The sequence below is a fragment of the Ahaetulla prasina genome, chromosome 3, assembly GCF_028640845.1.
Source record: "Ahaetulla prasina isolate Xishuangbanna chromosome 3, ASM2864084v1, whole genome shotgun sequence".
NCBI lineage: Eukaryota > Metazoa > Chordata > Lepidosauria > Squamata > Colubridae > Ahaetulla > Ahaetulla prasina.
The window spans coordinates 116,399,023-116,417,713 of NC_080541.1; the positions used below are offsets into that span (position 1 = coordinate 116,399,023).

The 18,691-nt window shown below is 40.5% G+C and overlaps 1 protein-coding gene across 3 annotated transcripts in view; it reads right to left on the bottom strand.

The window, feature by feature from the left end:
* SUCO (SUN domain containing ossification factor) overlaps positions 1-18,691 on the bottom strand; it is a 261,150-nt gene that overhangs the window by 219,938 nt on the left and 22,521 nt on the right. For 2 of the 3 annotated variants that reach the window (XM_058175843.1, XM_058175842.1), the window contains exons 2-4: positions 17,521-17,629; positions 14,912-15,016; positions 12,271-12,416 (exon numbers count right to left, since the gene is read on the bottom strand). In XM_058175843.1, the coding sequence (XP_058031826.1) occupies positions 12,271-12,416; positions 14,912-15,016; positions 17,521-17,629 (360 nt within the window). The remainder of the gene's footprint in view (positions 1-12,270; positions 12,417-14,911; positions 15,017-17,520; positions 17,630-18,691) is intronic. The other variant, XM_058175844.1, reaches the window with a different exon arrangement.

Sequence of the window (18,691 nt, forward strand, 5' to 3'; positions counted from 1 at the left end):
CCATGCCTATGTGACGTCCTGCGTGCCGTGCCGGCAAGCCAAGGCCGCCACGGGGGGGCCCTCCCGGTCTCCTCCAGCCCTTGCCGACTCCTGAAAGACCCAGGGGGGCGATTTCCATGGACTTCCTGACGGACCTGCCGCCGTCCTCGGGGTTCACCACAGTGCTGGTGGTGGTGGACATGCTCACCAAGATGGCACACTTCATCCCATGCCGCGGGCTGCCCACCGCCACCAAGACGGCCCGTCTCTTCTTGCAGCACGTCTTCCGCCTCCACGGTCTGCCGGACAGGGTGGTGTCGGACCGTGGGGTGCAGTTCACGGCTCGCTTTTGGAAGAGCCTGATGGCCGCATTGGAGGTGCAGGTGTGCCTGTTGTCGGCGCACCATCCGGAGACCGACGGCGGGACGGAGAAGGTCATCAGCGTCCTGGAGCAGTACCTCCGGTGCTTCGTGAACCAACAGCAGGACAACTGGGCCAATTACCTGTCCCTGGCGGAGTTCGCATTCAACAACTCCCAACACACCTCCACCCAGACCACCCTGTTCCTGGCCAACTTGGGGTACCATCCACGGCTCTTCCCTCTGGCGCCCCCGGACTCCCCGGTTCCCGAGACACAGTCCTTTCTCTCCGAGTTGCACGCGGTCCAGCAGATGGTGAGTCGGCAGCTGAATCGGGCGAAGGAGGACTACAAGCGGGTCGCCGATCGTTCCCGACGGGCAACATCCCCGCTGGTGGTCGGAGACCGCGTGTGGCTCTCCACAAAGCATCTCCCATCCGGCCGGCGAAGAAACTGGACCACCGGTTCATCGGTCCGTTCCCCGTCGAGGCAGTCATCAATCCGGTGGCCTACCGGCTGACCCTGCCGCGTTCCATGCGGATCCATCCCATCTTCCACCGGTCCTTGCTGGTCCCTGAGGCCCCGCCGTGTCCCCTCCGGCACCCGGCGCTGTCGACGAGGACGGGGCGGAGGAGTACGAGGTGCACAGCATACACGACTCCCGCTGGCTGAAGGGGCGCTTCCAATACCTGGTTGCGTGGCAGGGGTACAGGACCGAGTTCACCTGGGTCGACGCCTCCGACATCCACGCCCCGGACCTGGTGCGGGCCTTCCACGAGCAGAACCCGGCCCGACCGCATCCCGATCGTCAGCCCCGGGGGAAGGGCCCTGCGGTGAGGGATAGTGTTGTGTCTTGCCCGCTCTCACCGCAGCCGGGGTCTGCTTATCTGCTTCCGAACACTGAAGAATGTCCTCCCGGCCCCAGCCCTGGCTCCATGCCCAGACAGGCTGAGGAGGGGGCATCTCCCGGCCCCAGCCCTGGCTCCATGCCCAAGCAGGCTGCAGAGGAGGGAGCACCCCCCGGCCCCAGCCCTGGCTCCATGCCCAGGCAAACGGAGCGGCTAGACCCCTCCCCCTCCTCCACAGCATGTGAGCCTGAGGAAAGTTTATTTCCAACAGCTGCTGATTGGAGTGACCCTCGCATCAGAAGACTGGATAGGCGGAGGCAACAGAAGGAAGGGAGGGGCAGGCCTTAATGAGTGCTGAGTCATGGAGCCACACCCCATGGCCTATATAAAGGATCTGCTTTCTGGCAGTCTCTGAGTCAGGCAAAGTCGAACTTATCTTGCTGAAGTCACTTTCTGGTCTCCTGCCTGCTCTGAGGACTTTGCTAGGACTTTGGGCAGAGCTGCAGAGGCAAGCCTGATTCGGATTTCCCTGACCTGGCCGTCAGCGGAGGAGTGGGACACGACAGAAAGAAAGAAAGAAAGAAAGAAAGAAAGAAAGAAAGAAAGAAAGAAAGAAAGAAAGAAAGAAAGAAAGAAAGAAAGAAAGAAAGAAAGAAAGAAAGAAAGAAAGAAATCCACATTGTATCTGTTTTAGGGGAGGAGGTTCAATTCATCGCCCTGCTAAAGAGTGAAATGAAATGCTCCAGTCTGACAGCATTGCTTTCAATGACATTTGGCTCCAGATCAGATTGAGCTTTTTGGTTTTTTGCATGGAGGAGGAACATGGAGCGAATGAAAAAAAAGTGCTTCCAGCCTCCGACAGATGCTGAAACAGCCATCTCCAGGGCTGGATGCTTGGCATGCCTCTTTTCGTCAGACCACTACCTCTTTGGGGCAAGGGTTGCTTTTTACAGCGTGGCGAGGAACAACAAATAGCACCTGTCGCCTTGGTGGCGGCTGCTGCTACCCTTACCCATAGAGTTCCAGCAAAGCCTTGCCACGTTCGCTCAGGGATGCTTTCTCTTTCCTCTCCCCAGGACTGTGCTAAGCGGCAGCTCATTACTGCCCCATCCTGCTGCACCAGCGTCACCCGAAGCCAATTAAAGGTGGCCCGCCTCTCTCTCCCACCCCACCAACCCCTCTTCCCTTTTACCTTTCTTTAATGTGCCCTGCTTCCCACCCCAAACCTCGGGAGGTGGCCACTCGCAGCCTGTGGAGAAAAAGGCCTCTGCATCGCAAAGCCCTTGAGGCAGTGGCAGGAGGGGGGGAAAGGGGGTGGCAGAAAGGGGAAAAACAAAAACAGCTCGGTCTCTGATGTCCGTCCGTGTGTGTGTGTGTGTGTGTGTGTGTGTGTGTGTGTGTGTGTACACGCTGTGAGGCAAGCCAGGCAAAGAGAGCCCGGCAGGTAAGCATGCCAGCTGGGAAGCAATTGGCCCCCTTCTACTGCCGCTGACTCTTCCTTTTCTCTGCTAACAGAAGTCAGAGGAAAAGGCAGTTGCTTCGCCGGGCATTTCTATGCGTTTCCATCCCAAGTCAGCCGCAGCCTCCACCTCCCATCTGTCACAAGCATCGCCTTCCCAAGAGCCGCACCACGAGGCTAGTCGTTCGACCTCACGTCTGTATGCGGATTCATCATTGTCTCAAATGAGACCGATCACTGTTGTGTCATCTGCGAACTTCAGTAGTTTAACAGATGGATCGTTGGAGATGCAGTCATTGGTATACAGAGAGAAGAGAAATGGGGAGAGCACACAGTCTTGGGGGGTGGGGCTGTGCTAATTGTACAGGTATCTGATGTGATTCTGCTTAGCTTCACCTGCTGCTTCCTGTTTGTTAGGAAGCTTGTGATCCACTTACAAGTCTGTTCAGGTACCTGTAGATGGTTTAGCTTAGTTAGAAGAGTGTCTGGAATGATGGTATTGAATGCTGAACTAAAGTCTACAAAGAGGACCCTTGCATTGGTCTTTGGAGATTCAAGATGTTACAGGATGTAGTGCAGAGCCATATTAACAGCATCATCTGTTGATCTATTTGCTCGGTATGCAAACTGCAAGGGATCTAACAGCGTATCCGTGAAGGTTTTCAAGTGGGACAGCACTAGCCTTTCAAAGGTTTTCATGACTACAAATGTTAACGCAACTGGTCTGTAGTCATTCAGTTCCCTGATGGTGGGCTTCTTCGGCACTGGGATGATGGTAGAGCATTTGAAGCAATAAGGAACATAGCACATTTCTAGTGATTTATTGAAGATATGGGTGAAGATGGGGCCCAATTGATCAGCACAGACTTTTAAGCAAGGAGTTTTTTGATATTTCTTTTTAGCTACAGGTGGTCCTTTATTTATAACCATTTTTTAACTGATCAAAGTTATGACAGTGCTGAAAAAAGTATATCTTGTCCAGTCCACTCACTTAAAACCATGATAAAAGATCAGGTCTTTGGCAACTGCCATGTATTTACAATAGTTGCAGCATCCTGAAGTCACCTGATTACCATTTGCTACCTTCCCACAGTTGGCTTACGACAAGCAAAATCAATGGGAGGCTGGATTTACTTAACAACTGCATGATTCATTTAACCCTGATTTGCTTTAAAAACTATGGCAAAAAATGTGGTAAAATAGAGAATGTCTTATTTAATGACCATATCACTTAGTGAAGAAGTTCCAGTCCCAATTGTTGTTATAATTCAAGGACTTCCTGTAGCTGTACACTGTCAGCGTCTTATTTTTCTCTTTTGACGATCAACAAAATGAATCAGCAAAAATATTATCTGCTTTTTCAGCTTCTTCATCAATGCTTTATAGAGCTCTAAAGTATTTGTATTCTACTACTAGTTTCCCATTCAGATTAGGACAGGATAATGATCAGTTGATTTGATCAGACTTAGTAAAAATTTCCACCATGCACCAAGAAACTCTAAATTGGCTACGAGACTATCCAGATGTGCTTGCTTTTTCCCAGTAAATAAATATTATTACAATACTATCTCACTATAGAAAATAGTTTTTTTAAAAACCCTAACCTGTAATATGGTGTCAGTGACTTGCCATGACTAAGTGAGCCAGACAAGAATAGAATAGAATAGAATAGAATAGAATAGAATAGAATAGAATAGAATAGAATAGAATAGAATAGAATAGAATAGAATAGAATAGAATAGAATAGGTCTTCTAGCCCAGCCCACTGCTCAAGCAGGAGAACCTATATTATTTCGGAGAAGTGACTGTCTAGTCTCTTCTTTAAAACCTCCAGTGATGGAGCGCCCACGATTTCTGAAGGCAAGCTGTTCCACTGGTTATCTGTCCTCACTGTTAGGAAGTTTCTCCTTAATTCCAGGTTGCTTCTCTCTTTGGTTAGTTTCCAACCAGTTTCTTGACCTGCCCTCTAGTGCTTTGTAAACTACAGTTGACCCCCTCTTCTTTCTGGCAGCCCTTCAAATACTGGAATATTGCTATCATATCATCCCTCATTCTTCTTTTCTTTGGACTAGCCAAACCAAAATCCTGCAACCATTCTTCATATGTTTTAGTCTTCATGCCTTTGATCATCTTAGTTGCTCTTCTCTGAACTTTTTCCAAAGTCTCAACATCCTTTTGTACTATGGTGACCAAAACTGGTTGCAATATTCCAGATGTGGCCTTACTAAGGTCTTATAATACTAATACTTCACATGATCTTGATTCTATGCCTATGTTTATACAGCCCAGGATTGTATTAGTTTTTTTTTAACTGCTGCTGCACACTGCTGGCTCATATTCAAATGACCATCCACTAGGACTCCAAAGTCCCTTTCACAGTTACTGTTTTTGAGCCATGTCTCGTCTAATCTGCATTTATACCTTTGATTTTTCCTGCCTAAACATAAAAGTTTGCTTTTCTCCACATTAAATTCATTTTGTTGAATAGGGATCATTGTTCAAGTTTGTCAATATCTTTTTGTATCCTGAGCTATTCCTGCCAGTTTAGTGTCATATGCAAATCTGATTAGTTCCCCTTCTATTCCCTCATCTAAGTCATTTATGAAAATATTGAAGAGGACACAGCCTTGTGGTACCCCACTGCTTACTTCTCTCCATATGGAAATAGTACCTGTCAACTTCAAACCGAACCTGGTAGCAGCCATTTTTCTGTTCCTCAGTTGCCACATAGAGGGGAAAGGGGGGGAAGGAGGTTGGAATGCGTTACTAGACGCAACAGAGAGCTTTCTGTGAGAACCCAGGTCATCTCTACTGGTAGCAGAATTGGTTTTCCTTTAAAGTTGTGCTGATATGATGTACTCAATAAAGAAGACCTTTGAGAAGGAGCCCAGTCTCAGAGTTCTGATTTGCTTGGGTTCATTAGTCAGAGCCTTACAGTACCATTAAGGACTACTTCTTGAGTACTGCAAGTACATGAGTACTGTCTTGAGTACATCTGATGGTGATATTGTCTATGCCACATTTTTCTAGCTTACCAGGAAGTAGGCTCTGGTCTACTTTGTCAAATGCCTTACTGAAATCTAAGTATTCTATGTCCGCAGCATTTCGCTGGTCTATTAATTTAGCCACTTTATCAAAGAATGGTTTGTCATGATCTGTTTTTAACAAACCATGCTGGCTACTACTTATAACTTTATTTGCTTCTAGCTGTTTACAGATCTGTTTCTTGATTATCTTGATTATCTACAATAAAAACAAAACACAACACAAGCTGGAAGGGACTTTGGAGGTATTCTAGTCCAATCAAGCAGGAGACCCTATATCATTTCAGACATGTGGCTGTCCACTTTCTTCTTAAAAATTCCAACTGATGAAACATCCACAATTTATGAAGGCAAGCTGTTCCACTGGTTAATTGTTTTAATTGTTAGGAAGTTTCTCCTTAATTCCAGGTTGGCTTCTCTCCTTTATCAGTTTCCATCCATTGTTTCTTGTCCTGCCCTCTGGTGCTCTGGAAAATAAGTTGACCCCATCTCCTTTTTTGGCAGACCTTCAAATATTGGAATACTGTTATCATTTCAACCCTAGTTCTTTCCTCTAGATTAGCCAAACACAAATCCTGCAACTGTTCTTCATATATTTTAGTCTCCAGGCCTTTGATCATCTTAGTTGCTCTACTCTGAACTTTGTCCAAAGTCTCAGCATCTTTTTTGTAGTGTGGTGATCAAAATTGGTTACAGTATTCCAGGTGTGGTCTTACTAAGGTTTATAAAGTGGTACCAATAGTTCAAATGATTTTGATTCCATGTCTCTCTTTGTACAACCCAGGATTGTATTAGCTTTTTTGGCGGCAGCTGCACACTGCTGGCTCATATTCAAGTGATCATCCAAAATGTCTCTAAGCTCCCTCTCACAATTACTGTTTTTGAGCCAGGTCTAGCCTAATCTGCACTTGTACCTTTGGTTTTTCCTGCCCAGGTGCAAAACCTTGCTTTTCTCCACATTAAATTTCATTTTGTTGGAAAGGGCCCACTGCTCAAGTTTCTCAAAATCTTTTGGATCCTGTCTTCTAGGGCGTTGGCTATTCCTGCCAGCATAGTGTCATCTGCAAATTTGATGAGTTCCTCTTCTATTCCTCATCTAAGTCATTTTTGAAGACATTGAACAGTACTGGGCCTAAGATGGAACCTTGTGGTACCCCACTGCTTACTTCCCTCTATGTAGATGTAGTACAGATGTAGTAGTCCCATTAAGGACTACTTGTTAAGTACGGTTTGTCAGCTAACTACAGATCCATCTGGTGGTGATATTATCTGTTCTACATTTTTCTAGCTGACCAAGAAGTAGGTTGTGGTCTACTTGTTGAATGCCTTACTGAAATCTAAGTATACTCTGTCCACAGCATTTCGCTGGTCTACTAATGTAGCCATTTTATCAAATGAAATAGGATTGGTATGGTATAATCTGTTTTTAACCAACCCTTCTTGGCTTTTAGTTATAATTTTATCTTTCCATCTTTGTGTGTAGTCATATGAAAACAATGTCCCATGACTTTTTTTCAAACTGTTTATCCATCAGGCCCAAGAGGAAGAGTTCTGATTTCACTTGAATATTTATATTTAAAATCTTTTGAATCATTGTATGTATTTGAACTTTATATGTTTTTAGATGCAAATATGTTCTTTGATTATCTTTTCCTGGATCTTACCAAGTATAGATGTTAGACTGATTGGTCTGTAGTTTTCTGGGACTCCCCCCTCCTTTCTTGAAGATGGGAACCGCATCAGCCCTTTTCCAATCCTCCCGATGTGCCAAGATTTTTGAAAGATATGGTACAATGGTTCTGAGATAACATCTGTCAACTCCTTCAGAAGGGATGCAATCTGTCACGTCGTGATTTATATTCATCAAGATCAGGCAGGTGTTCTCTTACCATTTTCTTGCTTATTTTAATTTTTACTGTCTATAGTATGTCTAGTCTGTAGTTATTTTGATATGTTGGGCTACAATTTCTTTTTGTGTGAAAACTGATGTGAAGAATGAATTAAGCAGCTCTGCTTTCTCCCTACTGCCTGTTACTTCCTTGCCATCTTCTCTCTTTAGTGGACCAACTTCCTTGACTTTTTTCATGTTGTTAATATATTGAAAGAAATTTCTTTTATCATCTTTGACTTTTGTTGCAAGTGTTAGTTCACGCTGAGTGTGTGCTTTCCTGAATACATCATCTTTGCAGATTCAGGTTTTATATTGGTATTCTTCCTTAGTTATGTGTCCCTCTTTCCATTTTTTGTACTTGTCCTTTTTGTTTTTCAATTTATCAGAGAGAATTTTGTGCAACCATGCTGGTTTCCTCTTGGATTTTTTTTTTCTTTTTCAGTGGTATTGTGCTGGACTGGGCTTTTATGATCACATTTTTCAGAATTTCCCATGCTTCTTGAGTTGTTTTCTCCTGTAGGATTTTCATCCTAAGGATTTTTATCCTTTTGGATGAAAAAAATTGTCAGCTAGGTTGGTTAGGAATCTGTTTGATCTCCCACTTGCTGCAGAGTTTGTCTCCCAGTTAATATCTGGATAGATAAAGTCTCCCATTATTACTGTGGTATGCTTCCTACATGCATTTGTTAATTGGTTGGCAAAGACTTCAACTATTTTTTATTGGTTGGGTGGCCTGTAATATACACCTATGGCAATGTCACCCTTTTTTCTTTTATATTGACCAATATACATTCTAGAGGGGTTTTATCTTTGATCATGTCCATTTCTGTAAATATTTAGTAATCTCTTACTCCACCTCCACTTTTTGTAGATCTGTTTCTTTTGAACAATTTGTATCCATCCATCAGTACATTCCAGTCATGGGTTTCATCCCACCAAGTTTCTCTAATGGCAACTACATCATACCTACCCCCATGTATTATTGATTCTAATTCACTCTGTTCGTTTCCCAAGCTTTGAGCATTTGTATATAAACATTGAAAAGGTCTTAAATGCCATGGGCTTTTCTGCATCTCTTGTTGTTTGAGTTTTTCTTTTTTTTTTATCACTCCCTACCTCACTGTTCGATTTGTTTTCTTGAGATTTATGATTTTGTGTTCTAAAATTCTAAAGTTTGCTCACCCTCCCCCCATAATTTTAATTTAAAGCTCTTCTGATGAGTTGAGCCAGTCTTTTTCTGAGTACATTTTTTTCTCTTTTCATGAGGTGCAGCCCATCCTTTGCCAAGAATCCTCTGTGGAGGTAATGCAGTACACGGTGCAGGAAACCAAAGTTTTCTTGGCGATACCAACTCTTTAGCCAGTAGTTTATTTCTCAAATCCTTTTTCCTTCAATGGGTGTTTAACTTTTGTTGGGAGTACTGATAAGAACACTACTCGAGCTCCTAGCTCCTTAACTTTATTGCCTAGTTACTTGTAATCTCTCAATATTGTACTCTGCGTCTTTTTTGTGTTATTCGTCCCTATGTGTAGGTGGAGAAAGGGGTAGTAATCTTTGGGACTAATTATTTTGATTAGGTTCTCAGCCACATCCTTGATTTTTGCTTCAGGGAAACAACAAACTTCCCTAGATTGTATGTCCGGTTTGCAAATGGCTGGTTCTGTTCCTTTGAGAATAGAATCTCCTATCACCAACACTCACCTTCCTTTTGGGGGAGAGTGCAGTCTGGGGTGCTTTTCTGTTTATCGCAGATGTGTTTGATGATGTGACATTTTTAGGGATATTTGATGTCTCTTTTCTAGGTGTCCGCATGTTTTCTTTTGGGGAGAGGTTATGGGCCTGCGTATTTTCATCTAGGGGGAGAAATCAATTCCTCAGTATCAATGGGGGTGCTTCTGAATGGGTTAGGTTGGGCAGTAGATGTATGTTGTTTCTTTCTTTGTTTATCATGTTTCCTTCTATGTGTGATATGCCTCCATTTGTCTTCCTCCAAGGATTTATCCACAGGGTCAAATACTCTGGGAGTTATTTGTTCATTATTTGGTTTGATTTGGGTATTGCTTTCTTGTGTAGGTTGAAGTTTGGCTAGAATTGCCTCTAGAGCCTTAACTTTTTCTTCTAGTAGTTCATACAATTTATATTTAATACATGTATAATTTGGGTGGTCTTTGGGCATTGGCACATACATGGAACATATATTGCATACCATTATAGTATCAGTCACCTGTTCAATGAGTTTGTTTCTTTTTGCTGGTTCTTTTAAGGGATAAATATATATATATAAAAGTAGGAGATTTTGTTTCAATATGTATTTGAAGAAAGAAAAAAAGTTTAAAATTTGGGTAGTTCATTTAAAGATGTGGAAGATTTTGCCACAATTTTTCAGAAGAAAAATGTAAGTTAAAAATTTAAAAATGGAATACAGCTAGTCCTCAACTTACAACAGTTCATTTAGTTACTGTTCAAAGTTACAATGGCTTTGAAAAAAGGGACTTATGACCGATTTTCACACAACCATTGCAACATCCCTATGGTCACATGATCAAAATTCAGATGCTTGGCAACTGGTTCATATTTATGATTGGCTGTGTCCTGGGGTCATGTGATCAGCTTTTGTGATCTTATAACAAGCAAAGTCAATAGGGAATCCAGATTCACTTAACAATTGTGTTACTAACAATGAAATGATTCACTTAATAACTGTGGCAAAAAGTCATAAAATGGGGCAAACTCATTTAACAAATGTTTCATTTAGTAACATAAATTTTGGGCTCAATTGTGGTCGTAACTCAAGGATTAAAGTTTTCAAAATTTAAAAGTTTTAAAGTTTAAAAAATTGAAATTTGAAAATCTCCCTTTTTTGTTGATGGAGGTATAGTGCAGGGTCGGCAACCTTAAACACTCAAACAACCACAAAGCCCCCCATTCAATTCTGGAGCCAACCGGAAGTCCAGTTCCCCCACCATAGAGTCTCCTTCTAGTCCAGATCCTTTTTCTTCTACTTATCCTAACCAAAAGCCCTATCAATTGTGGAGCTGACTGGCAACAGGAAGCCGCAGCAGAGGGATGAAAGAGCCACATGCGGCTCCAGAGCCACAGGTTGCTGAACCCTGGTATAATGCTTTGCTCATAGCCTTGTTTCTATCTTCTCTGTAACTAACCCTAATTTTTAATCCTTTTTTCTGCCTTTTTGTGCTTGTTTTTCTACCTTGTTATTTATTTAATTTACTATTATGTTAGCTAGTTTTATTTATCCTTTTCTTCCCTATATTTGTTTAAGTTTTTGAGTTCCAATTCCTCCCTACCTTATTATTTATTTAAGATTTACCTTATTTATTTACTGATCTTTATTAATCCTGTTCTTCCTTGATTTCTAATGTTCCACTCTTATCCTTATTATTTGCTTGTTTATTTGTCTTTTATTTTCTGTTTTTTGTCCTGTATTTATTTTTATTCTCTACTGGGTCTTTCCTCTCTGCCTATTGGGACCTCAGCCTTAATTTGTTGCCTTCATTTCCATCTTTTGCCACTTGTCGTTTTCTCCACCAGTTCCTTTTGTCTTTCGGTGCTCATGTCTTTTTGGCCTCATCTCTGCTCTGGTCAGCTCCTCTCGTCCTGCCGTTTAGCTCTTTTGTTAGTTCAGCTCTGTTGTCTGGTCTGCTCTGCTCACCCTGCCACTCAGCTTTAGAGAACAGATCTCTAACTCGATGTGCAGTCTCTGCTGCTGAAATTCTCCCCTCCACCTATTCCACCACCATTAATTTCTCACAGCCACCAGTTCCCTTTTTGGAATGGGTTGCTCCAGGTCTTTTGTCCTCTGCCTCAGACAAGCTAGGGAGGGCTGCTGGGCTGACAGGAGACAGTGGGCTGCGGATATCGCTGGAGAGGGAATGCTGATTAAGTCCTCCACAAGTCCTCCATCTGGGGCAGGTTGCTGGGGAGGAAGGATACAGGGAGAGGGCTGCAGTAGTCGGCCTGCCTCTATTTTGCTAGGCCCTGGGTCAGGATGCCTGGCTGCCCCTCAAGCCCAGCTGCCTAGATTAGAGTATGGGTCTAGGCAATTACTAAATATACTGTGACCCACCAGTTTGCTGCCTCCAACAGCCTCCCTTCTTGTCCGCAGTTCAGCTGCCAGTTCGCTGCTTTCAGTTGCCTCTTTTCCAGCACTGGGCTGCTTAGCTGGGCTCCTGAGCTAGACTTATTCTCTACTGCCGGCTGCCTCCAACTCAGCATGCAGCCATTCATTCGCTGTGCTGCTGTTTTGCTGGTGTTTTCCTCCTTACCTCCAATTTCTTCTTTTCCTTTATCCTTTCTATCTTCCTTATCTAACTTTCTGCTTCTTTTTTCTCCCTTTTTCCCCCTTCTCCTTATACTTTTCTACTTAATTTAGTAACTTCTCTCCCCGCCATCTGATGCTGCTTCCTCCACCTAAAATATAATATAATATAATATAATATAATATAATATAATATAATATAATATAATATAATATAATATAATATAATATAATATAATATAATAATATAATATAATATAATATATTGTATCATATCACATATCATAGCATATTTCAATAAAAAAGAGAATAGAATAAAAAATACAGAAGTTGCTTACTCATACAACCCATGTTGATAAAATATACAAAGCAAACTTAAAATAGTAAATATCAAAATGAGAAAACAAATATTTACCTGGACTGAGAGTCTGGTAAGATCTCAGAGGTAGGTATGCTGAAAATATTTTCAGGAATATTATTTATGATGAAAGAAACTTCATTTGAATTAATTGAAGACTGTTCCTGAATTTCAGATTTCTTTAAGTCTCCCTTTTCCATGTTCTGTTCAAAAAAGCACAACAGATTTTAACATGAATTCTAGCAATGTCAGAGCTTACATTTTAGGGGGGGAAAGAATTTTTTCTCTGGTGCATAAGCTTTCAGTGTACATACAAACAATAAGATAACATGATCATAAAATACCAATAGGAGAAGATAGTAGAAAAGAGGAGAATAATAATAATAATAATAATAATAATACGGCCATACTACATGGGTAAGTATCCTTGGACATAAGACAGTACTTTGGTAATTATGTGTTCGGCAGAGTGATGAAATAAGGGGGGAGAACTGTCTTTGCTTGGTTGCTTTGGCATGCAATACTCTATAACAGTTTCCTAAGGGGAGAAGTTGAAACAGGTTATGTCCAGGACCAGTTTATGTCCAGGTCTGTAGATATTTTCTCAGCCCTCTTTCTGATCTGTGCAGTAGCCAGACTCTCAGTGGAAGGCAGGCTGATTGCAATTATTTTTTCTGCAGTTCTAACTATCCATTGAAGTCTGTACTTGTCCTGGTTGCTGTACCAAATCAGAGTTATAGAAATACAAATGACAGACTCAATAATTCTTCTGAAGAACTGTATCAGCAACTCGTTTGGCAGTCTGAGCTTTCTGAGTTGGTGCAGGAAGAACATTTTTTGTTGTGCCTTTTTAATGCCGGTTCTAATGTTAGGTGTCCATTTCAAATCCTGGGAAATTATAGAATGCAATCCCGGGAAATTATAGAATGCAAAAACTTGAAGATCTCTACTGTTGATACTGTGTTGTAGAATATTATAAAAGGTGGTAGAATAGGAGGGCTCCTTCTAAAATCCACTTTCATTTCTACAGTTTTAAGTGTATTCCGCTCCAGACTGCTCTGGCTTTATCAGAGGACCAGTTGTTTAACCTCCCATCTGTATACAGACTTATCATCATCTTAAATGAGACCAATGACTATTGTATCATCTGCAAACCTCAGTATTTTAATGCGAGGACCACCCAAGCCAAGCAAGGACCTCACACGAACAATTTCCTGACTGACTTTACTTGTGGGAAGCCTGCAAGGAAGATCTCAAATCATGATTGGGTGACTGAACTGAAACTGAGATATAAAACTGAAATGCTAATAAATAAGGAAAATAATTAATTGATGTTGGAATAAGAAATTAGAAATTAAAGAAAATAAGAGGTGGAAGGTCAATTTACTTAAAAGGTTTCAAGATAAAAATGGAATAAGTTGAAATATATTGTTAATAATCAAAAATGTGATTGGGATTTTGAGAAATATATTCAATAAATGGAGAAAAAAATCGGGGTTGCCCAGATACCATTGTGGAAAATACTGAATTGAAAATGAATACAACAATCGAGAGAGAATGGAAGGAGAAGGAGAGGGATAGAAGAAGAGGAGAAGAGAAGAAGGAGAGAGAGGAACAGAAGGAAGGAAAAAGGAGAGGAACAAAGGGAGGGGGAATAAGAGCAAGGGAGAAGATTGGAAGGGAGGAAGAAAGGAGGAGGCGGAGAAAGGAAGTGGAAGTTGAGTGGAAGTAGGAGAGGAGGAAAGAAGAAAGTAGAAAAGGATAGAAGAAGGGAGGGAAGGGAAAGAGGAGAAGGAGAAGAAAGATTGCTGTAAAATAAGAGAGATGAAATGGTAGAAAGGCAACCCCGAACATGCTTAAACTTATTAGGATGAAGAATAAATTAATATGGAAGTTAAAAGAGAAAATATATGATTAACAATGGATAAGACAAGACAACTAATTGAAATAATGTTAAGAAATTAGGATCTGAGAGTAGATGGTGATATTGTTCATATAATAAGTGTAGAAGTATTAAGGTAAGATAAAAAAGTAGGGAAAAAGAATATTTTGGTAGAAACTGTAACTATGTAAAATGTATTTGGATATAACAAGTTGTATAAGACATGATAGAGTCAATACTCTGTTCATAAAATATGTGGGTGTGCGTGAAAGAAAAAAAACAATAAAACTTGATTTTTTTTAAAAAAATGATCAGGTAACTACACATGCTGCAGCAGTCAGAAATCTGTGCCAGTTGCCAAGTGCCCATATCACGATCACATCTGTGAGGTGCTGTAATGGCTGGAAATTTGAGGATCAATTTTAAGTATCATTTCTTCAGTATCATTGCAAATTCAGTCACTGAAAGAGTGATTGTTAAATAAGGATCACCTGTCATAAGCCAACGTTAAAAAATCTGGGTCAATTTTAAACCCTGGATTTAATATACATTGGAATCATTTTGTTGTTGTTGTTTTTATAAAGGGTAGGTCATAAATAAATAGATGCCATACTGTCCATGTTCAGTCACCACTTTGTAATAAATTGGGTTATGTAAAATAATATAAAAGGCTGGCTTGGACTCAATTCTTCAGTGCCAATTTTGGTCCAGAAGTAATTAAAGCAATATCACACTAATTCAATTCTATTCTACATTATCAATACTCATCAAGTACTTGGAAAAATAATTTCTAAAAATACTGGTTTAAAAACTTACCACTTTATGCTTTATAGACTCAGATGAATCATCTTCAGAATAAATACTTGTAGTGGAATCAATAAATTGCAAAGGCAGTGTTCCAAGTGATCCATCAGTGTCCTCCTAGTTAGAGAACATAAAAACATATTCAACTGAATGCAATTGCCATTTACATAAAAATACCACCATGGAAATGGAATATACCGTATTTTTTGGACCATAAGATGCACCAGTGTATAAGACGCACTAAGATTTCGAAGAGGTAAGAAAGAAAGAAAAAGTGTTTGCCCTCCCCAGCCTCCAGGAACATTCTTCAAGCCTCCCAAATCCTCTGCGTGCGCTGTTTTTGCAAAAAAAGGGCCCATTTTCCGCAAAAATGGGGGCATTTTTGCCCTCCCCATTCCACAGGAGCACTCTGCAGGCCCAAAGCCTTTGCACGCCCTGTTTTTGTGCAAAATGGGCCCATTTTTTGCAAAAATGGGACGCACAGGGCGGGGTTTTGGGAGGCCAAAAATGGCTATATTTGGTGTGTAAGACGTACCAACATTTCCACCCTCTTTTTTGGGGGGGGAATGTGTCTTATACTCCAAAAAGTATGGTATTTAAACTTTTTAAAAAGACTTATTTTTCCTTTACATGGTTTAAATTTGGGATTCACAACTTAATTGGATTTGGATACACATTTTTTCCCCAAAGCCCTTTCAAGGCCAACATATCAGTATCAAAGCTAATATTATAATATTGTATCTTTGCTCTTCCTCACTGTTACAACTGATTTACCTACCTATGGGTATAAAGCATCTGTGATACATGACTGATACCTCTAATCTGCACATTAAGTAAACATTTCAAATGGTCAAAATACCTTCCAAATTGTATTTTCACTGCTCATCTATATCTATATCAAATTCTGCAATGATCTCTGCTGCCTACAAAGTTTGGTAAACCCCTAGGGTCAGGGTATGCTAATCAACTGTTCTGCACTTAATCAAATGCCAACATCCTTTTTCTGATTTTACAGATCTTGATCAATAACCAAGTATACACCCTGAATAACCAACTCTTTGATCTTATACATTAAGAGCAAAATTATTAATGTTTGTTAGCTATTTTAATTTCATACTGCTTACTTCAGAACTGAACTTGTTGTAATAACTTCATGAGTACGAGATAAAAATAATTGACAACATAAATCCTCATATGGTTTTACTGTTATCACTTTTGCAGTTATACACTTCTCTCCAATACCAAGCAAGATTTGTTAGTTGGTTGCCAAAAAGGACATCTATTTTTTCTGTCTGATTGGTGGCCTATAGTATACACTTATGGCCATGTCATTCTTTTTTTTCTTTTATATTGACCCATATGCATTCTAGGAGGTTTTCATCTTTGGTTTCATGCATTTCTGTAGCAATATAGTGGTTCTTCACATACAGTGCAACTCCATTTCTTTTATGGGGTCTGGTTTTTTTTGAACAGTTTGTATCCTTCTATCAGGATGTTCCAGTCATGGATTTCATCCCACCAAGTTTCTGCTATTCCAACTACCGTATTTTTTGGAGTATAAGACGCTCCAGACTATAAGACGCACCTACCTTTTTTGGTGAGGAAAACAAAAAAAAGAAATCTGCCTCTGCCTCTGCCTCCCAGCAATTTACCTCCTTGCAGCAAGCAGCAGAGGCCCACGCAGCAATAAGCAATGGCAATCCCTGCAGCCTGAAACAGCTGAGAGTCAGGAGGCCGATCCAACGGGCAATCAACTTGTGCTAATTAGGCTGTGCTGAAACTGAAATAGGCTGTTTCTTCTTGCTGCTTGCTGCAAGGAGGTAAATTGCTGGGAGGCAGAGGCCAAAGGGTGGGGGTCAGTGGGTGGGCGGGGCTACATTCAGTGTATAAGATGCACCTAAATTTTCATCCCCTTTTAGTGGGGAAAAGTGTTTTCTTATACTCCCAAAAATACGGTCTACCATACCGTGTTTCCCTGAAAATAAGAACCTTATATTTTTTTTAACCCTGAAATAAGTGCTTGGCCTTATTGCCATGCGCTTAAAACCCCGATTGGGCTTATTATCAGGGGATGTCTTATTTTGGGGAAAACGGGGTATTTACCTTCAAGATTTAAACCAAGCAATAATTTTTAGAATGACTTCATAAAATAAAATAAGTTATATCAGAAGCAGCATTAGCCTCAGAATATTAGCCTCGTTTCTCTTATTTTAGCCATGTGAGTTTGTGCTTCCTCAAAAAATAATAATAAATAAATAAAAATCCAGGAAATGTACAATATAGAAATGCTATTTCCTATTCCCTCAGTCTACAAGAAAAACCTGAAAGAGGGACACCAAGAGCAAAAGTCTATAGAAAGTTATTTTATAAAATCCAGCTGAAAATGCATTTCTTTAACATAAACAAATGAATTATAAATCTCTAAGTTTTTAAAAAATATGTTTTGCTTTTATTTTTCTGCATATATTTATAAATTCCATTAAGGCTATTATTGTTATTTAATTAAAACACTGATATACCACCAAAATTTGTATCTGTTTTTATAGTTTCTTACCAAGTAGCTACATTAATTCATTAATAATTTGCACTAAAAGAATTCCATATATCCGATAAATGTTTACCTTCTCCTGAATGTTCTCATCCACATTTGACAATTGAGTGTTCTCATTTGGTAAATGCAAAGATACAGATACAGGACTCTCTTTACAAAAGACATGCCAGCTGGGAAATCTGTTAAATTTAAAAAAAAAATCTAAAATACAAATGGACAGAGATGCATTCACAACAAAGATAGTGCTATGATGAAACAAGAACAGCGTATTATCATTGCTAAAGAATTTGTTCTCTTTTATCTCCAATTTATACAGTTCTTTTGCTTTTAAAACAAATAAACAAACCCCATTTACCAGTATAAATGTTGGGGGAATTAGAATTGCAATTTAACAGGTTTTATTTTATTTTATTTTATTTGCATTTATATCCCGCCCTTCTCCGAAGACTCAGGGCGGCTTACACTATGTTAGCAATAGTCTTCATCCATTTGTATATTATATACAAAGTCAACTTATTGCCCTCAACAATCTGGGTCCTCATTTTACCTACCTTATAAAGGATGGAAGGCTGAGTCAACCTTGGGCCTGGTGGGACTTGAACCTGCAGTAATTGCAAGCAGCTGTGTTAATAACAGACTGTCTTAGCAGTCTGAGCCACCACAGTAACAATGTCAACTTTGAACCGAACCTGGCAGCAGCCATTTTTCTGTTCCTCAGTTGCCACACAGAGGGGGGAGGGGGGAAGGAGATTGGAATGCCTTACTAGATACAACAGAGTGCTTTCTTGTGAAAACCAAGGTCATCTCTACTAGCAACAGATAAGGTCGGGGAAGGAATGCCTGGAGAGCCCGCCTATTAACCCAATTGGCCAATGTGATCTGTGACACTCGGGGAGGGGGTTATTTCCTATTTTAATTATACTGAAACCGCAGGAATGAACTAGGGTTGGTTTTCCTTTAGAGCTGTGCCCATATGATATACTTAATAAAGAGAATCTTTATTTATTTATTTATTTATTTATTAGATTTCTAGACCGCCCTTCTCCCGAAGGACTCAGGGCGGTGTACAGCCTTATTTAAAACACATAAATACACAATATAAATCCCAAATTTAAAATACATTTACAATGAAATATTTAACAGGCCAATTTAAACTAAAATGGTCATAGACCGGTATAAAACCCTTAAAATTTAAAAATTATAAATTAATACATTTAAAATTCAATTAAAATCAAATTAAA